The following is a 26553-nucleotide window of genomic DNA, read 5'->3' as shown; positions in this document are numbered from 1 at the left end:
GTACTTTTTTCTAGTATTCTATCATACTCTTTCTATCTGAATATTAACATCAATGCCTATCAGTAATCTAGGAAAGAGCTTACACATATTTTTGCATTAATGCCCGGAACAGATTAAAATCTTATTCAAATTTTAGATAAAACTGTAGCTAGCTGATTTAAGAGACGAGGTAGCATCAGGCAAATAGCTAAAAATCTATGACCTGTAATACATAGTTACGTACTAGGAAAAGTGATTTTTAACACTCTTATTTAAATTAGAGTTTAAGGGCCAATTTGATTCAATAAGGTCAGAAATTGAGTTTATCGACAATTTTAGCAGCAAATGGATTCAATAAAATATCCTGAAAAAGCTCCATCGTTTGTATGTACTCTCTGTCAAGTACGATTAACGATATATTAATATATTAGAGGTTAAAGTGTTACGCCTTTATTCCTTGATGGCACTTTAAACCTATATGTCAATTTGTACTACTTACTCGTGCGATACACTTTTATTTAATTATTCAGTTCCTTAAAAATATCACCACCTGAAGTATTCTCAGCTTCGGTTTACTATAATTGTAAGAAAATGAATGTCGTAATGTATTATGCTTAAATCTTTTAAAGGTCGTTTGCTTTCTTTTTGATTCCTTTCAGAATAAATTTTACTTATGATTTATCCAAGCCAAAATTCGCATATTTTAATTAAAATCAATATCTAACCATTCCCAAGCACTTTAAATCGTTTGTTTGATTGCTTTTCGTTCCATGAAATGATTGTATCAGAAACTTAAATTTATAAGCTAAATTAGCAGTGACTTCTTCCAAGCGGCATCCACCGAGAATGTTGAATTCTCTCTCTTTTCTGAATGCTTGTTATTTGACTTTGTACAGTTTCGCGTAAACGCCTTCAAATTGGATATTATTGTTCGTTAAAGAGAATAAGACTTAAGCATGATTGATACCCAGCCATGATTTACAGATTCAACAATCTATAATGTGTAATACAATGTTGCTTCTACGTTAACCACGCTATAACACAATTTATTTACTATTTATCGAAATCGAAATTGGATCACGGTATTTTATCTCTAGAATAAATCAGAAATATAGAATAATTTATAATTATATGCTGTAACAAATAGTAAGCTGGAGCGAAGTATTGAGATATATGAATTAGGTTCCAATTTGAAATACAGTATTTATTTGTTATTACTTGGGCTACTTTGGCATTAATTACTAAATAGCTGATGCGAAGTGCAGATAGATGCGGCAAATTTTAATTTTACTAATAAAATGTCTAGTTCGGGATATTTTGCTTAACTGTACTACTATTATTCTGTAACTTTTAATACCGGTTAATCATTAACTGTCTACTTATAAAGTCAAAGTCGTAGCTTAACCTTTTAGTTGTTAATTGCCTTACGATAACTGATTCTACAGAATTTGAAAGTAAACAAGTAAACTATACAGATGTAGCGTGTACAAGCAATCTGATGTATAAAAATCTGGTTTTATTTTTCGAACTTTTCTTCTAAAATTAGGTAACTTTAATTATCAATAACTCTGCTTTGTAATATAGATTTTGTTGATGGTACTATATTGTTATACTGCATTTCCATTATTGCATTTCCTGAGAAATATTGCATGTCTAATACATCAATTTATAGGCAAGTCTAGACAAATTTTGAATGGGCTTTCTATATAACGAGATAGATCTATCTTCATTGTCACTATCCTTCTGTTTTTAAAGAAAATGAGTTAAGTATTGAACCGTAAGTAATAATATAATAAAAATAAAAACCTGATGTATTAGTATAACAAGAAGAAAACTTTGAATTAAGTTGATAACTGAAACAACACCTGTTCCCAGGGATTAAAAAAAATGTTTCCTTTAGCTGTAAGTTCGCTTTCTTTATTTGACCAATTCTTAATTTTAAGCTATCTCACCATCTATAGATATAAATTTCACGACCTAGATTGTGACATAAGGTAATTATAATTATCCTTCTATTTCGTTGATCTAGCAAACCTACAATATAGCTTGCTATGAATTAGAGTTTCCTTCTAATGATTGTTTCTGCACTGATTTATTGGTACTAATCTGCCTTTTATCTTACAGACAATTTCCCCTTCACTTTAAACAATTTAACTTATTGTTATAGCTTTATTTAATATCACTGCAATAGTTCATTACTTGACTTGGTTTTATTGATGAATAATCCCTAATATAAAGATTATCGTAAATTAATGAATGAATAGATTAACATTTCTGTAACAACAACAGCTCAATAACATCGCTAAAAATCTCCTAATCGACGCGATGGTTTAAATTGTTTTATGGCATGTCTCTGTAAGATTAAATATTTCAACTATGTTACAGATATGGTATCATACTCCGTGTTAAATAACTCCAAATTAGCAAAGCTGCTATTGACTGGAAGACAACTTGCATTTTATGAGTATACCGTACACAATAGCATTTATCTTATACATTCTTTATTTAATGACTATTGGGTAATATTCGACGTTACTGATAATCATTTTTGGCAATGCGTAGGAGAAATGCAATAAATTTACTCCGTAAAGTTTCCTAAACTAAAATTATAGTATCTTAGCTACGTGGAAGAAGAGATTGAATAATATATTATGTAACTCGGGATGTACTTTGACGGAAGTATGCACACAAATAATTTCTTTTTCACTTTTTTGTTTTGTAAGGAAATCAATCATTAAATTAACTTTCCCAGCGTTAAATTGAAGAGCAAACGCTACAAACTCAAGCCGCGGCCATTTTTTTCTATTTCCTATTCCTTTGATACCCAAGCGCAATTCTGTTCTGCATTAACATTATCGTGCCATTTACCATAACATTCCTGTAACACTTATAACATTTTAATATTATGAAAATCCATGCATGGTAAGTTACATCAAAACAGATGATTACTTAGAGTTGAGCTATGAGTGTCTAGAGATTCTAATCTTTTATCTTGTGTTAAAATTATCGAACAATTTACTGTAACATTCCCATATAACTTACGAGTATAGCATTTCAACGTTATAGAAGTCTATGCATAGTATGCTAACATACACCATCACTAATAAATATTAGAGTTGAGTTATAAGTGTCTGAAAATATTAATACTCAAACAATTAATTATCAAACCAAATAGTCTTACAGTCACGACTGCATGCTCATCAGAAATTATTTTCATTTCTATAAAACGGTATGTTAGATAAAATTTGAGTTCTATAGTTGCTTAGTCTCTGTCAACTCTTACGTAAAAGAATAATCAAATTATAAATAGACAGATTCCACTGCCAATGATCGGATTATTAAGCGCTATAACAAATTATATTTGTTATAAATTTAATATTTGTGACATTTATTTTATGGTAGATTATTTGTTATATTTTAAGAGCAAATAACTGATAACAAATGCATATATACGCTATTTAAGTAGGTTATATTGTAATTGCTAAAATACGAATAAATGCCCTATTTATAGATTTACGATGATCTGATCAATAGCCTCTATAATGCTATTGTACTTTCAGTCATGCTTCTTATTTAACAGATGCAATTCTAAGACTCATTTAGGTTCTATTTTCGTCCTTATTGTACGATTATGAGAACAAATGAAATTATTTTATTTCGCAGTTTATGGGTAGAGGTATATATTAGTTCCTAAAGGTAATTATCAATAAAGCCTGTAATTAGTGATAAGAATGAAATGGGCATTTTTTAGGGTTAGTTGATGATATAAACCTACTCGTATTTAACCTACCCTATTAGTATTCCTGATATTAATTTAAGTACTAGCATAATATAAACTGTATATGCTTGTGTACTTTCATATGTTATATGTATATTGGCTTAGAATAGGATTGTGCAAGTAAAGTAAATTACTCTTGCTGAACTAGACCATCAGAAGAAAGCTCAAAATTACGAAAGTAATATACGGAATATGTATATTCAAACAGATTCTGGAGAATACACAGTTTATAGAGCCTGCAGTGATATTGAACAATGCATTGAAATTTTCTAATACACGTACATTATTCATTGCAATAAAGTTGTGAAAGGGTAAGATTTCAAATGAATGTTCTTAATATGAAAGTAATATCGTTGTAATCTATAAATAAAGCCTTAAAATCATTATTTTTGCTAAGTACAGTCTTCTCTATTCGATACGACAAGATTCGTTACTTGGTGGCACTAGCTGTATATGATTATCTTCTGTTCATTAAGTATCTGGTTAGTGCAAGAGACTTTCACTTAAATAAAAAATCATGGCTACACAGCTCTCCATAGTCATCATGCTTAGTATGCTGGCGTTTGCAATGCCAGCGGTAAGTACACAGAAGATTGTATTTTAAACTTTATTTATTTTGATATATTTAGTGGATTGAAATTATTGTGAATAGTTCAAAGTGTACAAACGCTAATTCATTGAGGAAATTGCTATTATGCTTTAATTAGGCTATCAAGCCAAAATCCTGTTTACAAGAGAAATTAGTATCGGGAACTCTGCAAAATGGTTACTTTATCTTATATGATAAAAATAATCAGCCCTATACCACATTTTGCGATTTTCATTCTGATCCTGGATTTGTTTGGACACTTGTTGAGTCACTTTCATTAACTAATTCTAGAAAGGCTAAATATCGTAAAAGCTTCGATTATAATGCTCCGACGCCAAGTTGTACTCGTATAAATTGGCAAGAATATCGATTAAGTACTGCAACAATGAAATCGATTAAAAATGCTCGAGGATCGACTCATTATCGAGCGACTTGTAATTTTAATCCAGATGATATTAAAGGAATCCGTAATCATCGAGACTATCTTCGAGTTTCATCTTGCAACTATCAATGGTTCTTCAAAAGTTCAAAAGCTTACCATTGCACTAAAGTGGATTACGTTAACATTCGTGGTCATACCTGTAGACAGTGTAGTATACCGATATGGGATGGTGGAAATAGTTTTCATCTATTGATACACGTTAATTACGCAGCAGGTAAATGTGATAAATGGGTAGTTCCAGGCTTAAATGGACATGAATATGCATTTGGTGATTATTTATTTAAGAATCCGAATTTTTCATGTTCGAAGTCGTCTACTTCTACAACGAATTGGTGGATAGGAGGTTCATATATAGCATAACATGCAAATTAATGTATTAATGAATTAATCCTTGAAGTGAAAAACGGTCTGGTAAAAGTTAAATTTAGAATTGTCCTTTTTAGATTTTGTATTTGTTACGAGCTAGGAATAGCCCTAACTTGCAACAAGCATTGAGAGTAATTTCTACCCTTTACAACTGTTATGTGTAATACCAGACAATTGGTATTCCAGACAGATAGGGTTTAACGTAGGGAGACCTTCAAGACTCACTAGAAAACCACAATCTAATTTATTGTCGGCGAACTCACGGTTTATATAGGTTTCGGACCTAAAACCGGTTTTGCTACGCAAGTCACTTCATCTATTAGAAATTAACCAAATTAATACCCTAAAGAGATTCCATCTGTACGGATTAGATACAGTCTAATTCTATTAATTTACTGCAATAGTATTAAAATAATCAATGCTTATTAATAGTTTAACAGATACGTATAAAGCTATCCTCTTAAAAACATTTCTTCTAAACTTAAGGATTACTAGTGCAAACTCCCGTCGCTTTGCTGAAGGTTTACGATAATGTGCTCATTTAACAGATAGTATATTACCATTTGTCGTAGACCTGTCAGAGGTTCAGTAGCTTTATACCGTATACAATCTTAAATCAAGGATATCAACTGTTAACCACTAGAATAACAATTATGGAGACCGTAAAAACATTTCTGAGATATAAACACATATAGAACGTATGTCACGGTACGCCGTTACTAATTAAGTAACTGCAAATTAATGAAAGCTTATGAATAGATAAGATAAGGTTATGTGCTATGTTTTAATGCGCTTGTAGCTGATAATAGGATGGTAGAAATGAGATAAAAATGGAAGTTGTTAGCAGTTAATTTACTGTAGGTTTATAAGGTGTGTTAATCTCTAAAAATTGAGCTGTATATGGACGAAGATTAAGCGTCTTAACACCTGATAGCTTGTAGCTATCTAAGTCTGAGAATATCGACATGTATATTTAGTAACGGTATTATACTAATTAATGTAACTTGTAAAGCATGAATTCTCACTCGTTAATATTGGAATTCACTGTAGAAACCTATTTAAGCGCGTATGTTTGTAGAATAAAGAAAGTAATTGCTCAAGAAACGGCAAGACTCATATCGTGAAGAATAGTGTAATAATTAGTCAGTTGTCTGTGGAGATCAGCCGAGAAATCGAGTTCTCAAATACTTCTCTCATAGAAACTGAAAGTACTGGGAGAAATAGCCCAAGTTTTAAGTAACTACACTAGAGTTCTTTACTTTCCTTTGCCACAAGTGAGGGTTGTGACACGTAGCATAGAAATAAAGTATACGTCACGAAGATTACTTTCATGACAGTATTGTAGAAGCAATGATAGCATAAATAATGTTGTAATGTGGAGGTTATTCTACCAGCCGTTATTAATAGCTTTGAGTTATTTAAAGTTAGCAGTAACAAATAAAAGTATAGCTCTGTTAAGGCAAAGAATCTACTAATTCTAGTATCGTTGGAAGCTATATTTATTACTGAAATACATTTGTATATCGTGCCTTGCAAGCAAGTTGATATGATGCAGCAATTCTAGTTTATGATTTTTGAAGTCGTAACATGCTAAGTATTCACGCAATAATAAGCACATCAATGCAGTCAGAATTGTCCTAATCATGAAAGTTGTAATCTGTAGTTGTAGAAATTAAGTAACGAAAACTCGTAATAAACTATGTTCTATTCCGAATCTTTCGTAATTAATACTTGCGGAGAATTTTAAATTGTTGTTGTCGGATGATGAAAATTTTGTAGAGTATTACAAATTGTAAAATATCATTGAAGAATATGAAACATATACATTAACTTGATGTAATATCGTGCATGTTAATATAGTTTTTGTTTGGATTAATAACACGTCTACATGGAGCATCAAGTATGCTGGATCTTATGTCGTTAAATACTTCTTTTATCAAAGCCTTCAACGATTTCATTTTGGCCAATATCCTTTCGCAACAACACCCATCAGCTAATTCTAATCGTCCATTAACCGTGATCACTTCTATTATAAATAAATTATAGTCCAAAGTTCAGCTATTGATTCTGCAATATTACTTCCGCAATCGGCTAACTCTTATACTACACTTCATTCATTACGAACAATTTCATAATGAATAGATCATAGTACAAAGTTAAACCATAGTATTTACTCTGGGATAGTCATTCCGACTTTCATCCCATCTCATGAGCGGATTGTAAGATTGAAAACGCTTCCTTTACATTTAAAATTGTTCTTGGAAGCAAATTATTTAGATAGGGTAGTTTACCAATAGTTACTCTATTCATCAGTCTAATAAGATTGTTTTCCCAAACATAATTATATCAATAGAACGGAAGGAATGAATCGTGACATTGAAAGTAAATTTTTGCTGAGTCAGCAGTTTTGCAGCTCTAAAATAATTTTGCAAGGACTAGAATAAAACAAGCAATATTGTACACTGAAATATCAGAATAGGCAGGATCTTCAGCAATCGTTTGTGTAGTGTTTACTTCTAAACACGGTATAGTCCATTTTTAGAGAAACGGAATATCCACTAGAAGGTTATATAACTCTAAATATGCTTAACTTATTGTGATAATTAATTAATAATTTCGTCATCAATGATATAATTTTGTTGAGTAATGAATCATACGCTAACACCTAGCCATTAATTAACTAATATTAAATGTCATAGAAAGTGTGTTGTGATTCTTGGTATATTTAGCATGCAGATTTGGCTATAAATTTATTATCGTATTGCATCGACAAAGTTTGTGAGGCTATAGAAAAGCCTCAAAGTTCTTAATTGAGGGAGTTAATAAGTTAGTTGATAACGGATGGTTATCGGTGGTTAGCAGTAGATTGTAAGTTGTGAGTTCAATCGGACATTTTTAATCCATAGCTTTTAGAATAAAGTTTTGATTCTTAGCGTGAGTATTCTATCTTCTGAGACTCGAATCTAAGTTTGGTAGATTAAAGAGTACTTAGAGTTAGTTTCTTAGATAGTTAAGACTACTTTAGAGGAAAGAATCTCGTTAATTTTTATGTTGGAATCTCGATTGCGATACTTCTATTTAGCAATTTACACGGTGGAAATGTCTTAGACTCTAGCTAGATTATGCCGTAGCATTACCCTTCCATAAAAGTAACATATTATTATGAATCATCCGTATCTAGAAGTAATTTCCTCCTACTGTGTCTTAACATTACAAAAGCTATCTTCTTTCATCTATCTCATTAGTTAGTCATGGTAGTATTATTCTATTCTACTATAGTTATTCGACTAGTTATGTCGTTAGCATTACCCTTCCATAAAAGTAACATATTATTATGAATCATCCGTGCCTAGAAGTAATTTCTTCCTGCTGTGTCTTAACATTACAAAAGCTATCTTCTTTCATCTATCTCATTCGTTAGTCCTGGTAGTGTTATTCTATACTACTATAGTTATTCGACTGGTTACGTCGTTACTCATACGTGTACTTTATTGCGACTAATGCCGAACTCTCAACTTTCTGAAACATCACAGTTTGATTAAAAGATTATTCTATTCCTAGAAAATGGCCTCCAAGATACCTCACGGGGAGGAAAGTTCCTCTGAAAGGTCTTTAAATCATAGAGCTAATAACAAACCGGATTCAACATTTTCTCAACCGACTAGTCGACATCGCTTTGCTCCGACTTATGAACGAAGCAAGCAAAATAGTGAACGAGGCTCTGGTAAGCGTCCAGGGGCTACCACCAATTTCTACGATAATGCCAACCCCAGTCGGTCCGATTCTTCGAACTGGAGACAACGTAGAAATCCGCTACTTGATGGGAATACAAATTTGAAAACAAGTTCGACTTATCATGAACAGCGAGATCGTGCTCCGAGTAACGATCGATCAAGCTGGAAAAAAAGTGGCGGTCGGACTTTTCATCGGAATCCAAGTTTTAATTCCGATTTTTCTAATAATGATTCCAGACAAAATTACAACACAAAAGTTGGTCGATCTCGAGATGAAATCCAGTCTCCCAAATCATTATTTTTTTTGCGCCATTCATATGGGGATAAGCAGACGGTAGAACTTCGAACTTACAATGATTCTGGTTATGGTATGGATACCATCAGTAAATCATCAGGTGGTAGCGAACCATTTTATATTCCACATCTTTCTCCTATCTGTCCTAGTAATCAAGATGAAATAAATGATTTATCAGTAATGCTCCAGTCATCGCTAACTGAAATCAAGGGGAAGATTACTGATTCCACATTTAATCATTTAAACGCCAATATTCGATATGGTTTGGTCTATGTAGATGTTCCAAGACCGTTTGTCGATCAAATGCCAGCTCCGGATTTTAAGAAACATCTCAATCAGATTTCGCCATCAGCTCACGGCAATAATCCTTTAATGAAACGGAGAATTTGCATCTCAACTGGCTTTTCTCCTATTAATGATAATTATTTGCCTAAGTACGATCAATTAGAAAGAAATCCACCATTAATTTTGGATAACGAAGAACAAACATTTACAGTCGTTTCAGGTTATGATAAAAACAAAATATACCAGCAGGCTGACTATAATAATCGAATGGAATTGATACGTAAAGATAATAGCATGACTTATTTACAATTTGACATCCGAAATTCTCCATGTTCTCCCGATGTCCAGATTTCCATTACTGGTAATAATTGTCAAAATGGGACGGAAACTGTCGCAGGGTATAGAAAAAATACTACGATAAAAAAATCTACTCCTATTCTACAATATAATAGAGATACTGATGATATCGTTGTAGCAAAAGAATATGGCGACGTTCGTCATGTTCGTTGTAAGAAGACGAAATTTTTTAAATTATCCAAAGATGTCGAAATATGGGAAGCTCTACGACAGAATATCGTCATCGAAGCTTCAGATATCATCGAATATTCTTACTTAGATCGAAAGATCGGTCGATTTAATCGACGACTTGATAAGGCAGAGATAAATATTAGAATTAAATTAAACTCAATACTACGGCTTGAAAACTTGACGCTATTTGCGGAAAATTTGCACAAGTTAATTTTCATCACTTTGCCTAAATACTTTGTAAAGCTAAATCAATATGGCCATCAAATAGTGAAATGGAGTCGAAATTGGAACCCTAAAATGTCTAAACACGGTTATCGACAGGATGATGGGAAAATGAAATTATTAAACGGTAGGCTACCTCACGAGCAATTCAAAACATGGAAATTAGTATTACTACGTCACTCTTCTGGGCATAGTCAGAAAGTAAAATTTTATGAGCGTGAAGGTTTTGGCTGCAATTTCAAAATAAATTATAAGCCATTAAATAGTAGCAGCAGGCCTTTACCATATTCTCGGATTTTACCTACACCTGATACTTGCAATGATGAAATCGAGGAATTATCGACAATGTTCCAGCTATGGATAGGTAAAGTTGTGGCAGAATGCAGTGATCCTTCAGTATTTGACAACTTAAACGCTAGCATTCGATGTGGTCGTATGTACTTAGCAAAACTACAACCGTTCGTTACAGAAATGCCAATTACTCAATTTAAAGAACGTCTAAACAGTCGTCAAGTAAATCCTGATAATCGCATCTTAACCGGTTTTACTTCTAACTGTCATAAAGATCTACTCGACTACGCTGATTTGCAAGAGAAGCCATTATTGGTTTTGGATCATGAAGAGGAAATATTCAGAATTGCCTTCGATATCGATGACTATAGAATTTGTGCTTATGCCGATTGTAAATTCGCTAACGACGAGATAGAGTTAATATCTTATAACGAAGATAGAACATACTTAAAGTTTGATGTTAAAAATTCTGGCTATGGAAAAGATTTTCGAATTTCTTTCATTGGAAATGACTATCAGAATACACAAGATATTCCATCTAAATGGCAAGATATAGCTATAGATAAGTGTCCAATCATAACACGAGATAAAACTGCTGGCGACATCATTGTGGGAAAGGCATATACGGAGTATATTCGAAATGTTAGGCGCAACCGAACAAAATATTTCAAGTTCTCGGCACAAGTAGATTTATCAGAGGATCTAAGACAGCTAATTATTATACAGGTTACAGATACTACAAACTATTCTCAATTAGATAAAAGTACTGGCCGATTTAAGAAATCATTTACAAGTAAAGAACTGAACGTTAAGATGCCATTAAATTCAATCCTGCAAAGTGGGGATTGCCACATGTTAGCACAAAATTTACACAAGATAATGTTTACAATATTGCCAGAATATTTGGTAAAACGAACTCTACGTAGCAATCAGTATTATCGAAGTGTCTTCAAGAACAAATTTCGAAAACTTTTCGGGAATAGAGGCCCTTCTAATCGCAGACGTAACAATACAAAGATTAAGTTCCTTTTATTGCGTCATTCTTACATGGACTATCAAATAGTAGAATTTCATGAATATGATAAGGATGCCTGTTATCGAATGGATAGATATTATAGAGCTTTAGCGAATAATAGTAATCCGTTTTACGCACCACATATCACGTATAATTATAATACTGATTATGAAGAAATTAACGAGTTATCGAACAAGCTCCAGAAATGGATTAGTACAGCGGAGAGAAATTATGCTATTGCTTCAAAACTACCCAAATTTTATATGAAACTTCGCTATGGTCACGTTTACCTAACCGAACTAAAGCCATACACGTATAGAATGACAGTTGAAGAATTTAAAGAAGACCTACTTAAGATTATGCTCCCACCTCGTAGGAAGAAGAAGAATTCCTATGAATTCCATCGTACGATAAGAACGGGCTTTTACCCTGCCTACGAAAATTATGACGATGATATAGCTAAAAGTGGAGCGTTAGTTTTGGATCATGTCGGTGAAACATATAGAATTGCCTTTAACTCTGGTGATAGCAAAATTTTAGATTACGCCGATTTCAACGATCAGATGGAATTGATAGCTAATTACGAAGATAAAACGTATTTAAAACTAGATATCAAAAATTCCGGTAAAGGACGAGATGCGCGAATTTCTATTCATAATAATGAATTTGAAAATGAGAAACTTTCCTCAAAGATGTTCAAAATGGAAGCAGATGAGCCTGCCATTTTAACTAGAGATCGATATACTGATCACGTCATGGTAGGAAAGGTATATACAGACTTTGTATATAACGTTAGACACAAAAAAGCAAGACATTTCAAGTTATCGGATAATGTCCCGTTGTGGGATAAATTACGACAAGCAATTACCGTCAGAATTGCTGATGTTGTAGAATATTTCATGTTAGATCGATCTAGTGGTCGATTTCATGAAAGGCATGAAAAAGTAGAAGTCAACATCAGATTTCAATTGGATTCGATGATACGTCAAGAAAACTGTCGGTTATTAGCAGAAAATTTACACAAATTAATGTTTACAATTTTACCGAGATATTTAAGTAGTCAATAATGGTCAATAATAGGCCATGAAACACTATCCTTTAATGGATTGTCATGAATCACATATAATTTATAGTTATTATAAATTAAAGGTACGGGTATATGTATTTACATAATCCAATCATAATTTCATCTGACAGCTATTTATCCATTACTTAACAGAAAAATAAATAAGCAATTTAAGCCTTTACTATCAATCCTTGAAAGGCTAAGATAGTCAAGTTAGAACATGATACGTAAAAAGTGATGCCAACAACAAATTCCTCACTTTTATATAGAGTAAATATAGATTATAACTTGTCCCAAATATCTACAAAGTCTGATCATGCATAATACAGTTCTATACGAAATAACAAAACGTATCAGAATTAATTGCTACGAAATGTATTAGTTGATATTGTCTTAAATGATAATTTAATAGCTCAACGCTAGCTGAAACACGATGGCAAATTCATGCGGTGAACATTGTACGTAAAGTTAAATATCGTAAATTAACAGTTAACGTTCTGGTTTGTACTTAAACTCTATTCTTATGAAATAAACTTCAATTCTTATTTTTGAGCAAATCTATTTTTCGTTTATGCTGAAGTTTAATCTTGGCTGCTTTCTTGCCTATTAGTTACTACAACTGGAATTTTTGCTTCTATTTAATATCTAGTGGTAAACACTCAACATATTGCAAATAAACTCTAATACTGTTAGTATTTGACTCAATTTCCTCAGTAATTGGTTCAAAGTCATTACTTGCGGAAACTATTTTTAAACTAAGAAGGCAGCTTAACTAATTAGAATCCAAAACCGACTTTGCTTTGAAATATGTGATTAAATTATAATTGTGTACATACTATCGCTGTATTGCCTACACAAAATTACTGTAATTAGCTGAAATTACTACAGATTGTTAATGCTTCGATAGTAGTACCCAACGTAGGTGCTACGTGCTTTCTCAATAAGTAGTAAGATTTTACTTCCGCATTTGCATGATGTCATAACTGAAACTATGCAAGAGTAAGCATAATTTGCATTAATTTCCGACATAAAGCAGATTAAGCAAACACATATATTGTTTCCTTCTTATTGTTAAGTAGTAACTTTTGTATCACTGTCGTAACATAATTTCCATAAGATAACTTATCTAGGAATGTATTAGTAATAAATTATCTATGACGTTTTAATAGATATCTACATTGCTGTAGAATATTATCTACAAACATTAAATGTTTACGTCGATTTACTATCTGTTGCTTGACTTTTCAATAAAGTTTGGTTTCAATTTTGTCTAAAAGAGACTGATAGAGTTACTATTTCTCATGACGATAGGAGATTGTTATTATTTAGAGTTGTACTGCTGGTAGAAGTCGTGGAAGACAAATCTGATAATAGACTTATAGTACTAGTTTTCTGTAGTAGTTTAACTTTTTCTTGTTATAAATTTCGATTTGTAACCCATATGTTATGAAGTGACTGTAACGCAATGGTCTTTATCCTTACTAATATTCCGATAGTAGTACGGTAGAATATAGTATTTCTGTAGTAGCCTAGAGGGTAACATTTGTAGTTTTGCGATATTGGGTGTGTTGCTTTAATAAGTGGTTATAGATAGAAATTCTGTCGGACATATTAAGTAACAACTGTTTAGTTAATGCACGAAGAAAAAATATTTGTTTTATTATTAGAAAGATTTACTGCTATGTTTATACTAAAAGCGTTAATTGTGATTCTTAATGATTTCTTATATCAATTAAGTAAATAGAATTTTTCGGCCACAATCATTTTAAATCAATTTTGCATTTCGTGAATCTTTGCGTAGCTTATCATCTCCGATTGGATGCCTACGTCTAACCTATTCATGTGATTTCGTCGTCAGTTTGGATATAAATTAATGAGAGCAATTCTATATGAGTTAGAGATAAAAAGTAATATAGTGTTATGATACTTTCCTATAGGAAACACTATTCATAAACTTTACTGGTCGTGTTGAGAAATTGAACCATGAGACATCAGTAAGTTTGATTAGTTGGTATTATAATCTGTAGAAGTATAGCTGCTGACATACTAGTAACTAGGGAAATAAATTTAGTCTGCGTTATTATTACATCAATTATAACAATAACCAATTCTTTCATGGATAGAATGTATAATAGTTGAATGAATAAATTAGTGCACCCCAGCTGTGTTGAATAAATACAGACTATAATCACGGAAAATCGATCATACCAATGTCATCATTTTTTCTAACAGGCATATGTAAATCCGCGGTTAGGCTTAGGCTATAATTGCCAAAGAATTTCCATATTGGCTACTATCTACTATAAAAACTATCTTACACGCAGAAATGGCTTCCAGCTCACATCAGAATGATGGCAATGGTTACGAAAAATCTTTCGATGAATGCATTGATGGAATAAAGAATATCAAACTACCAAAATCTGCTAGTAACAGTGCCCCTCCACATAGCAATCAACGACAAACTAACAACACCAGGAGAACACCTAATTACAGCCGAAATTTTAATTCACAAGATAGTAAAAACTATCATCATAGTAGTTACCGAAATAATGATTCTTCAAGTCGAAGCCATCGTGGCGAACAAAACTTTAGTCGCAATCAAAATTTCAATTCAAATGCTTTCAATAATGGATCTAGGCAAAATCGTGGCAACAAATGCTTAAGTAACCGAAGATCACATAATGAAAAAGTAAAAGCGTGGAAATTGTTTAGATTGCGTGGTTCCTGCTCAGATGACCAAATAGTAGAATTTAGAAAGCATTTAGATGCTTGTTATGGTACTGACGGTGATGAAATAATATATTATACTCCTTATATTTCGCAATTTCAAAATGATGACAGGAAAGAAATCCGAGAATTTTCCGCTATATTCCAGCAATGGATTGATAATGTTATGACTGAGTGCATCGATCCTTCAGATATGGACCAAATGTTCATCAAAGTTTGTTACGGTTGTTTCTATATAACAAATCTAGAACCATATGTTGATCGAATGTCACATCAACAATTGAAACAGCATCTGAATTGGATGTCACCTTCAGCTAACAGTAGTAATCCTAAAAGAAAGCGAATATGTCGTATTAAAACTGCTTTCTTTCCCATCTACAATAAGTATCCATGTAAATATGACAGCCTAGATAAAAGCTCATCCTTGGTTTTAGATGAAGAATGGGAAACATTTAGAATCTCGTTTGTCACTCAAGACAGCAAAATTCGTAGTTATATAGACTATGATAGCCAAATGAATCTAATAAGTAGCAAGGAAGACATAGCTTATTTAAAACTGGATATCAAAGATCCTACTGGAGGAAATGATGTTCGAATTTCGATCGCGAAAAATAATTCTGAATGCACGGAAGCACTTCTTGCCCAAAGGCTAAATACTATAACTGATGAATCTCCACTTATAAAACTAGAAGAAACAAGTGGTGCTGTAATAGTAGAGAAAGCCTGTACTAAGAGAATAAGCAATGTTAGGCATAAGAAAATAAAGACCTTAAAGTTTGCCGCTAATGCGGAGCTATGGGATGAGTTGCGAATGGCCACAGTCATCAATGTTTCGAAAATTGCGGAATACCTGCAATTAGATCGCAAAACAGGTAAATTTAACGAAATTCATGAAAAATTAGAAGTTAATTTGGGAATCCAACTAAGCTCAATATTCAGACGTGAATACTGTCAGTTGCTAGCTCAAAATTTACATAGTATAATCTATACTATTTTACCGGCTTACCTGCGTGATAATTAACGTAATGCAAATTAAAAATAAAGGTAAAGCTTTCTAATAATTGATGACTTACTGTATGCCTTTGATTGTTATTCTGTCTTGCAATATAGTTAGTAAATAAAGTAGAGAGTGCTATCTAAATAATATTCATCAAGTTGATGCGATTTTAAATGTGTATAATTAGTTTATAATAATCAATCAATCAACTGAAGCATTACTAAATAATTATTATAGACACTTCTATTTTCCCGCTATTTCTGCACCATAGATTATTTCCTGTAAAATAAGAGTATAAGGGAATTTCAAAATTGTATAAGGAGAAAAAAACTGTTAATTATAATTATACTGCAATCAGTTCGAATTTACTATCATGCGTAAACTACCAGTTGTCAGCCACGAAAGATAGGCGTAAGTTGCTCTTTACTATTGCTCAAGAACTTTCAATGGTAGATACGGTAGAGTAGATTGTGTAGGAATCGACAATGTATTTGCTGTATGCCTTGCTATTATTTTGCAATGCTTTAAATAAACGTAAAATCATTTGCAAAGTGATGATAATATGATATAAGCAAAGCGCTTATGATGAGTGCGCACTAATTATGGAGTAAATAGTAAGCTCTTAGTAAGGCATGTGTTGGCTAATAACTCAACATTCTCGAATATCACGATCTTGATTATGAGACTGGCGAATTTAGAGAAGTTCACAAGAAGAAAGAAATCAATATAGGAATAAAATTACATCAATTACTTAGTCACAAAAACTCTTTCTTGTTTAGTAAAAATTTGTATAAACTGATATTTGATATCGTTCCAGCATATTTTACTTAACATTTTATCAGTAATGTTTCCACTTTGTACAAGTTTTGGATAGTAGTCTTGCTTAAGTAAATCTTCTTGATGAAGAGAATATGCTCAAGCGAAATTTTGTAATTAAAACAATAATTTACAAATTTTATGATCATTTACTTTGGCACTCGCATTACAAGTTTTCTAATGAATTCTATCTTTAGAATGTAGAAGGTAGCTATTTAGTTGACAATAACGTATGTAAAAATGATTATCAATTGTCTATTCGATTGAGGTTATCCTTAGAATCATGTGAATGTATGGATTATAAATAATATGAAAGTTATATCTAAGTAATTTCATAAATGTGGTTTTGCGATATGTAAGTCTGCTTGAAATGCTACGTAGCTTTATAATAAAAATTCATAGATGAAGGTATAAGTTCATGAAGAATCTTTAGCTGAAAACTTTGGATACAGTTTTTACATGTAGTACGCTGAGGCCCTTAGATATAGATACAACAAGGCAGACAATTTATCTTAGACTTTAACTTTATGGTTGAATTTCGAAGATAAAAATTCACTCTTGTCGAAGTAAAGGTGTCTTATTTCTAGTATTGAATATCAGAATCTATTTCGGCAAGGGAAAAAATTGACTTTGAAGTTAATTATACAGTATGCTGAATTTGTGAATAAATCATGTATTTGAAAATATCAAGCCATTACTTTAAAAAAAAGGATATCTGCTTTAGATGGTATAGCATTGATTGATTGCATTTGCCTCGAAAAAGTCTATGCTGGAATGTGATGAAATTAACTTCGAGGTTAACAGTTGTAAGGTTAGCGAGATTAACTAACTTAAATAGCTGTTGACGTTGATATAGGAGATCCTATATTAGTAGCGATAAATTATCTATTATGATTACTAGCTCATCCCCCCCCCCCCCCACCTTGCTCCCGGTTGTACTGTTAACACGTTAACTATTATTTAAACATTACTCTAATAATTGAATAATCTCAGTATGCTATTTCTAATCGTGACTAAATTTTACCCCGGGTTGCCGTTTGCACTAATTTAATACTGTACTGTAATAGACAAAAAAGATAACAAATTATCATGCAAATATAATGCCTAATAATTGTACAATTACATTTTTATTACATTCAATTACACAAATTTCAGAACTTCATTGAACTTCTTGATAGACGGCATTACGTGCTCAAAAACAATCGCTTGAGGAATCGTAAATTGTTTGCCTATCTCGATTTATAAACTGTTCTGCCTGACTTGTGTATATTAGTAAATCTCTTGGATTCCCGACTCTCTTTATTGCAACATATAGCTGTCCATGTGTAAATAAATCTCCGCTTAACATTACATCGCGTCGATGAAATATTTCCTCTTGACTTTTATTAATAGTCGATGTAAATGCTAGCCGAACGGGAAATTGATGCCTAATTAGTCGAACAGGCACATCAAAACCCGATGATGATAAATTCATTCTTGGAATTGGCAAAATCGAACCTGTTCTCTCATCTCCAATCAAGCTAGCCATTAATAGATGATCAGTAATAGACAGTAAAATCGTAGAAGTATGTAGAGGCGCAAGTACAGTACCATTTCTTATGCTGTTCCTTTATCTTACAATGTGAATGCACAACAGCAAGTTGAAAGAATCACTATGGAGTTTCCCATACTGTTTCTGTATCTAAGAATGCTAAGAACTACTGTAAGCTTTACTTCTATTATATAACGAAGGATAATAGTGTTATCGACTAAAATTATATGAATAATGTAGTCAGTTGTTATCTATGCCGCATTTGGAAAGATAGACGATAATTATAATATGAGAAACTTTGGTATTAGTAGAAGCTCCGACTGAATTACTTAGGAAGCTATTATACCTTATAAGATGGCAAATGATGTTTGCCCGTTGTATATGAAGTGAAGTCTTCCTGTTAATAGTTACTTTTATCCTCCGTTTAACATTAAACTTTCAATATATTGTAATTAAGCTATTGCTATCCACACTAACGTCTTCTTTGCATTTGAATTTTATTACAACTGTATTCGAATTTGTGTTGAAATCCTGAATTTGAAGATATCAGGCTATTATTTTAGAAAAAATGGAGATATGCCTTGGATGATGTAGTACTGATTGATTACATTTACCTCAAAAAGTCTACGCTTTACACTTAAATTATAACCAATAATTAGTATTTGCCTAAATAGGATAAATAGGAAAATAAAATGGGATAAATTTCTATAAATCGAGATCCCATTTTATTTGTCGTATGTATTCTTCGCTTTAATTCTTTAATTCTTTTCTTCCTCAAGGATATATGAAAACAATCAATCCGATACTGAGCTGGCTCTATTAGCGAGCTTAGGTAGGCTTCGAATGTGAATTAAGCTATTTGTAACGGAGAAAGTATTGTTAAAATCTATTTAAAATCATTTTCTTCATAGCTTAGAAGTAGTTATAGATAAAGAGCTTCATCGATGACAGATCTATTTATTTCGAGATAGCTAATGCGATATGCTATTCAATATTTGGAAAGAAATATAAGATTATTCTTTAATACGAGCAGTATATACTGCTGAATATTGTGTTTACTGTATATTTGATGAAGATAAGTTTAAACAGCTTTAATAATCTAAAAATTTGAAACAGAATAGATTATAAAAGTTCCGCTAATACCCAAGGGTAATGTTCTGTAAATGGCGATATAATCCTTTAGATACTTTTAGTATAGTACAATTTATTGGCACGTTAAATCGTTTTGAAATCATTCTGCACCTAAGATTATCTTTAGTAAAATCAGAATATATGGGAACTTTTGAAATTGTATAAGGAAACTGTTAATTATAATTATAATTATACAACAATCACTTCCAATTTACTACTATGCGTGAGCCACCAGTTGTTCGCTGCGAGCAATTGGCGTAAGCTACCCTTTGCTACTGCATAGATCTTTTAATAGCAGATACAGTAAAGTAGATTGTGTAGATCGATCTTTTATTTGCTGTATACCTCGCTACTATTTTGTAACGCTTTTAATAAACGTAAAGTCATTTGCAAAATGATTAAGATATGAAATTACTAATGCGCTTATGATGAGTGTGCTAATTAAAAAGTAAATAATAAGCTCTTAGTACGGTATGAGTCGGCTAATAACTCAATATAAAGCTGTTTAGCTATGTACTACATTTAGTGGAGCTCATAGAAATATTGAAAACTAGCTGATGTACTTCAAATAAGTATTTATTCCACGTATTGATACCATGATTATAGAATATCGCAAGTTTTACGTATTATTATGAATACTGCCGTTATCATGGGTTGGAAATTTTGTGCTAGTTTAGATGAACTAAAATCGTTACTAGTTTAACGCAGCCTGATAATGCTAGAATGAAATGTTAAAAGGAGTCATAATAAGAACTAAGCACTCTATTGTATTTTTCTTTGGAAAGCCAAAAAACATAGCATAACAATAGTCGTATTTTATAAGATAACTTATGGTAAACACTACCTTTCTTGATTATTGTACGCTAGTTAGATCTGGATGTGTTTAGAGAGGATATGTATGACTAATGTTGTTTAATTAACGATATAAAGTTTACTATGAACTGTTATTAGTTGTTTTGTTGCGATAGATGGAAACATATGTTCGATAGCACAGGCATGATTAGTTGATTTAGACAAGAAGAATACGAAATTATAATTATATAAGAGCTTACGATGATATGTTTATCAATTTGACCAAGCCTAAATTAATGTTTGTATAATGAGTAAAAATTTGTTTACAAGCAGGCTATATTCTATATCATGGGAATTTTCTTGAGAAAATAAACCCAGTTTTAAGATGGAACTCTCTGGACACTTTTACGTTTTTTGAATCCAAATAATTATATTTGTTTTAAGACAGCAATATAAAATATTCGAAATTTGCTTCAGTTGGCTTAATTATCGCAATGAAAAATTATCTTCCCTATTGTTACTATGGGTAATTCGTGAAAAGAGCGAGTGTTGCTGTGAAATTGCTATAGTGCTTTTTTTACAGTAGATTCCGATCGTAGCGGTACTTACTGTATGTATTATAAATCCATATATTATCGTAGTAAGACTAAGTAACCATTTCTTGGCTTATATAATTAGATGTATCCTAGCTATGAATTCATTGAATGATGGTATACGTAAAAGTTCACAAGTTGAGCTAATATAGCAAAATTGACATGCTATAATCAGGAGAACAGATGAGAACACAAGTGAGAATTTTTTTTCTTAATTTAGACAAAAGCGGTCTAACGATTATAATAATGTGACAATAGTAGTTAATAAGGATGTTTGCACTCTTGATACAAGATTTTATTCGACTGCAGCAACTTATTGTGTTAGCACTGGCCAGAAACAATAACAAAAAGCTTTCTAAATATCCCTTGGAACGATATGCTTCTACGTACTGGATTGTTATTGGTTCAAGAAGTCTTGATAGTTAAAACTCACGTAAAGAAAATGGCGTCTAAAGATGTTGATGATAACAATTTGAAGAAAATAGGTTTAGACTCAGTTGGAAAGAAAAGTTTAAATTGTGCAGAAAAGCAATTAAGTTGGAGGGCTAAACATGACAAAAGTTCTTCTCATCCTCATGCCTACAATTGGAATAGCTATAGAACAAATTATGTTGATAATTACCAAAGTAGACTTAATAAGCGAACTAGTGATCTTGAAGCTCTGAATGTAAAAAGCAACAACAAACATCAGCCTTTACCGAAAGACGGTGATCAAGTTAATCATTTACAAATTTGGAAGTTCTTATTAATAAGAGGTTCAATTGATGACGACCAATTGGTGCAAATTAAGGAAGACAACAATTTCATCCGTCGTTATGAGTGTGATACCCATAAGCAATTTTATACACCTTATCTAAAACACACTGTGGATACTAGCCAAGTTGACATTAACGATTTAACACTTATATTGCAGCACTGGATAAATGATGTTATGAATAAGCAGATTGATTCTGTAGCTATGGAAAACTTATTTGCAACTATCCGATACGGTTATATTTTAGTAACCGGTTTAGATTTGCGTCAAAAGAGAATGCCCATCCATAAGTTTAAAACTTTTGTTAACGGATTTTAGCCTACAACGACACCTTCAAAGAAATATAGTACCATCAAAACTTCATTCTATCCAGTCTGTTGCAAACTTAATTATAATCAAAAGGATACTCTCCATAATTTATCCTTACCATTTCTAAGTAAGAAAGAAGTTTTAGAATTACATTTAAACCTACTGATTTTAATATTCATCGTTATGCCGATTATGATACTGACATGCAACTGATGACAAATAAAGAGGATACATTGTTTGCTAAAATTGATTATAAAAATGAATCTGGATTGGGTGACGTTAGGATTAGTTTATGTGGCGGCGATACGCAGAAAATAGAAGGTAATTCAAAGTTTCAAGATTCCTTGTTGGATAAAGGTCCTTTTATTAGACGAGATAATGTGACCGGTGCTGTAATCGCGGAAAAAAGCTATGTTAGCCAGATTAGTAGCGTTAGACATAAGCGAATTAACAGCTACAGAATTGCCAGCCATGAAGAGTTATGGAGTGATTTACGAGAGGCAGCAATAATTAACGTCGTTGACATTCTCGAATATCACGATCTTGAATGCGAGACAGGAAAATTTAGAGAAGTTCACAAGAAGAAAGAAATCAATATAGGAATAAAATTACATCAGTTGCTTAGATCCGAAAACTGTATGTTGTTTAGTAAAAACTTGTATAAACTGATATTTGATATCGTTCCGGCATATTTTACTCAATAACAGGTGTATTCTATCATTATCCCATTATAATTCCACTTTGTACAATTTTTAGATAGTAGTCTTGCTTAAGTAATTCTGGATAAAGAGAATGTGTTCAAGTAAAATTTTACAATAAAGGCAATAATTTTCAAACTCTTATGATCTTTCGCTATGGTACTTGCATAGCAAGTTTTCAAATAAATCCTATGCTTTGATTTACAGCACCGTATATAAAATAATTATTAATAGTCTATTCGATTTATGCCATCCCCAGAATCAAGTGAATGTATGGATTATAAATAAGTTGAAATTGTTATATTTAAGTAACTTCATAAAATGAACTTATGCGATATGTAAGTCTACTTGTAATACTAAGTAGCTTCATAGCAAAAGTTGGTGGATGTAGGTATTAGTTCGTGAAGAATCCTTAGCTGATAGCTTTGGATGCAATTTTTTACATGTGGTACGTTGAAGGTCCTCTGGTATAGATACAGCAAGGTAGAAAGCTCATCATATACTCCAAATTTTATGGTTGAATTTCGAAGATAAAAATGCTCTCTTGTCGAGGTAAAGGTGTCTTATATCCCGTGTTGCATATCATGATCTGTGCCGACCTGTGATAAAATTAATCTCGAAGTTAACAGTAGTACAAATTTGTTTTGAAATCGTGCATTTGAAGATATCAAGCTATTATTTTAGAAAAAAAAGATATGCCTTGGATGATGTAGTATTAATTGATTGCATTTGCCTCAAAAAGTCTACGCTTTACACTTACCAAGAATTAATATTTGCCTAAATAGGATTTCTAGCGATTGGATGTTACTAGTACAAACTCACGTCGCTTTGCTGACAGTTTACGATAATGTACTTATTTGTTCATAATTAACAGATAGTATTACCATTCGACATTATTTATATCCCAGTAATAGCCAGGCACTACTATATTCATAGCTATGCTTGTAGAATATTACTTTTCAATAATGCATTGACGGATGAAATGCTATATTAAGATTAGTTAATCATCCAAAGCACATTATGATAACTAATGGACGGTGATGGACATACCAAGTTAAGATTAGCAGGTACCGTAAGATATATGCTGTGCTGTACAATGTCCTTAGTACTGTGGTCAATTCTAGACCAACCATTATAATGTGTCTAAGGATCGCTTGAGTATGCAAGCAAAGCTTGCTTTGTCGATAACAACCATTATAAGAAAATATAAAAATCAAAATGGCTGTGTAGAAAACTCTATAAAAATTCTATGTTTATTCAATTTTCATCAGAATATTACATCAAATCAAAATTGAAAGGCCCAGTGGCCACCCTTAGCGATATAACGAATACTATTTTAATAATCAGTACTCTGCAGAAATGACTACTTTAGAGCTATTCGTTTTACATGAAGAAATCTTGAGGTAAAAAGTACTGTAAGAATCTTATTCTGACTTATTGAAATGAACCGATAATCAAAGTCATCTATCAGTAGTATAAATACGACCCGCGCTGCTCGTAGGTGGGATATTATAGCAATCTAACGGTTAAATTTTCCATTTCTATAATTGAAGTTGCATAAATTTACTGAAACTTTATTAATTTTTCAATAAAATTTGGGTCAATTTTTGTCTAAGAGAGACTTGTAGTCACTGCAAAATCCTGATGATGGAGAAACCGTCAGTGATCAGGTTGGCCTTGCAAGTAGATGTCGAGAGGATAGATCTGACATTAAGCTTGTCGTTGGAAAAGTATTATAATTTATGTATTAAATTTATTTTCTTCGCTGCAATTTTGGATCTATCACAACGATAAAGGCGGAGCTCTAGTTAAAGGCTAACAACTGACGACAATCTTAACTCCGTCCAATTTCTTTATTTACTTGGGATGTAGTAGATTACAAGTATTTAAGATCATAACAAAAGCTTTTAGGGTTAGCTTAGCGTTCAGACTATTAACTCGAGTAATTTAACTCAGTATAACTAAGCTTCTATCACATAGATAGGGCCAATAGAATTCCTATAAATTCTCATTTATTAAGACAACGGATCTACAATTTCGAATCATAGACCCAAACGATATCAGCAAAAATTTATGATGGCTATTTCAACATAAAAAAGGTGGAAAATGAAATTCCTTAGCGGTGGTTAACACATAGTGCATTATCAATTAAGAAAGCGTTGTATTTCCTACTTGTATACCAACACTAAATCTAATGTGAAGAGTGAATAATAATAATGCCTGGTGCTGTAGTAAGTATATATTATGCTATCTTTTATTAGCTTAGATTATTCAAGAAGTATTTTTCTGCCTGATATCAAAAATTAAATAGTTTACATATTAGACTCAAACTTGCCCACCAAACCAAATACTTGTAGTAGATGTCGGGCTATGGACGCACCAAAATGATGGATTAATAATATAATAGTGCCCAAAACTGTCTTCTCTATAGCCGGGGAACCTGCAGTTGAGTCTTTGCATCTTACCCCACATTTTAAACGGACGTATGGTTCGGCCACAAGATTGTAACCATTATTTTGTGCAAATGCCATACTGCACTTAGAGCAACCAGATTCGTGAATGTTGACATAGTCGACCCGTTTACATGCAATGCTAATACTTCGTTCCCGTAAGAAATTAAATAGAGAGAATCGAGATCGAGGATAATCGTAATAATCTACCGTCATATTCATTTTATCCAAATTATAAATCATTCTCCAATGGATTATTTCCTGCTGTTGACTCAATAGTCGCATATGATAATAAGACATTCGATAGCTTATCCAATTGGGATTACATTCATCAACTAGACAGTTGATATTATATCCAAGGGTATAAAATGATTTGAAATAGCGATTTCGAAATTGCCAAAAAGTCACTGAAGTATAAGCGTAGCCAGGCTCTGATGTAAAATCACAATATATCCGATGGGGAGTATTTGACCGGTCATAAATAATGTAAATACCATTTTCACGGTTACGTTTACCTTAAACTTGTACTTTGTTACAGCTTCTTGGTCTACGGGCCAACTGTCAAAATGAAGCCAGCGATTTGTATTAGTAAATGTCGATAAGACATAGTCAGCATTTCAGTTTGTAATAGTATCGAATTTCTATAAGTTATCACATCGGCAATATCTCAAAATGTTTTAAATATCATCGGTAGATTGACATACAGCAGGCGATTAAAATTTTATTTAGATCTAAAATGGTCGTTTAGAATTCTATACAGTAGATTACTTTGAAATTGCAATCTTTAATCGATTTAATATGGCCTAACAAGAAGCCATTATTCGAAAGCCTGTATGCTTGTCTGATGCTTACGAGCAATATTCAAGATTGAGTATTTGTAGTTTAAAGATTATCCTACAAATTTTAACATAATATAACATTGTATGATAACCATCACTTCACTTAATCTTTAATTTACTAAATTGAAGGTAGCATAACTAATTAGAGTAAATTTCGCAAAAGCTTATTGCTGACAAATCACATGATATGGCTACGACAGATCATGCTGTCTATTTTCAGGAAAAATATCTGCTTTGATGTTACAAGATTAATTAAGATCATGCCAAAAATAGTCTTTCGCATTTTATATCATTAAAATTAAAAAAAAATTCCTCAGTAAACCTAT

The 26553-nt window shown here is 32.2% G+C and overlaps 6 protein-coding genes across 6 annotated transcripts; 5 read left to right on the top strand and 1 right to left on the bottom strand.

Annotated features, from left to right (window-relative positions):
- Positions 1-4274: 4274 nt before the first annotated feature.
- TRIADDRAFT_60639 (uncharacterized protein) lies at positions 4275-5484 on the top strand (the record flags this gene model as incomplete). Its single annotated transcript, XM_002116608.1, has 3 exons — positions 4275-4334; positions 4465-5002; positions 5429-5484. 3 exons carry the CDS (start codon positions 4275-4277, stop codon positions 5482-5484), a joined length of 654 nt encoding a protein of 217 aa, XP_002116644.1.
- A 3234-nt stretch (positions 5485-8718) lies between these two features.
- Positions 8719-12591, top strand: TRIADDRAFT_60638 (uncharacterized protein; the record flags this gene model as incomplete). Its single annotated transcript, XM_002116607.1, has 1 exon — positions 8719-12591. One exon carries the CDS (start codon positions 8719-8721, stop codon positions 12589-12591), a length of 3873 nt encoding a protein of 1290 aa, XP_002116643.1.
- Positions 12592-14916: 2325 nt separating this feature from the next.
- TRIADDRAFT_60637 (uncharacterized protein) lies at positions 14917-16338 on the top strand (the record flags this gene model as incomplete). Its single annotated transcript, XM_002116606.1, has 1 exon — positions 14917-16338. One exon carries the CDS (start codon positions 14917-14919, stop codon positions 16336-16338), a length of 1422 nt encoding a protein of 473 aa, XP_002116642.1.
- Positions 16339-18394: 2056 nt separating this feature from the next.
- On the bottom strand, positions 18395-18559 carry TRIADDRAFT_9374 (uncharacterized protein; the record flags this gene model as incomplete). The annotated part of the gene is made up of 1 exon (XM_002116542.1): positions 18395-18559. A coding segment is annotated over one exon (165 nt), but the record flags the coding sequence as incomplete, so codon positions are not given.
- A 3060-nt stretch (positions 18560-21619) lies between these two features.
- TRIADDRAFT_60636 (uncharacterized protein) lies at positions 21620-22249 on the top strand (the record flags this gene model as incomplete). The annotated part of the gene is made up of 1 exon (XM_002116605.1): positions 21620-22249. One exon carries the CDS (start codon positions 21620-21622, stop codon positions 22247-22249), a length of 630 nt encoding a protein of 209 aa, XP_002116641.1.
- A 194-nt stretch (positions 22250-22443) lies between these two features.
- TRIADDRAFT_60635 (uncharacterized protein) lies at positions 22444-22944 on the top strand (the record flags this gene model as incomplete). Its single annotated transcript, XM_002116604.1, has 1 exon — positions 22444-22944. One exon carries the CDS (start codon positions 22444-22446, stop codon positions 22942-22944), a length of 501 nt encoding a protein of 166 aa, XP_002116640.1.
- Between the last annotated feature and the right edge of the window lie 3609 nt (positions 22945-26553).

Source organism: Trichoplax adhaerens, genomic scaffold (genome assembly GCF_000150275.1).
Source record: "Trichoplax adhaerens TRIADscaffold_16 genomic scaffold, whole genome shotgun sequence".
Taxonomy (NCBI): domain Eukaryota; kingdom Metazoa; phylum Placozoa; class Uniplacotomia; order Trichoplacea; family Trichoplacidae; genus Trichoplax; species Trichoplax adhaerens.
Note: the sequence above shows the minus strand (reverse complement) of the source record. Positions and strands in the feature narration are given on the sequence as shown.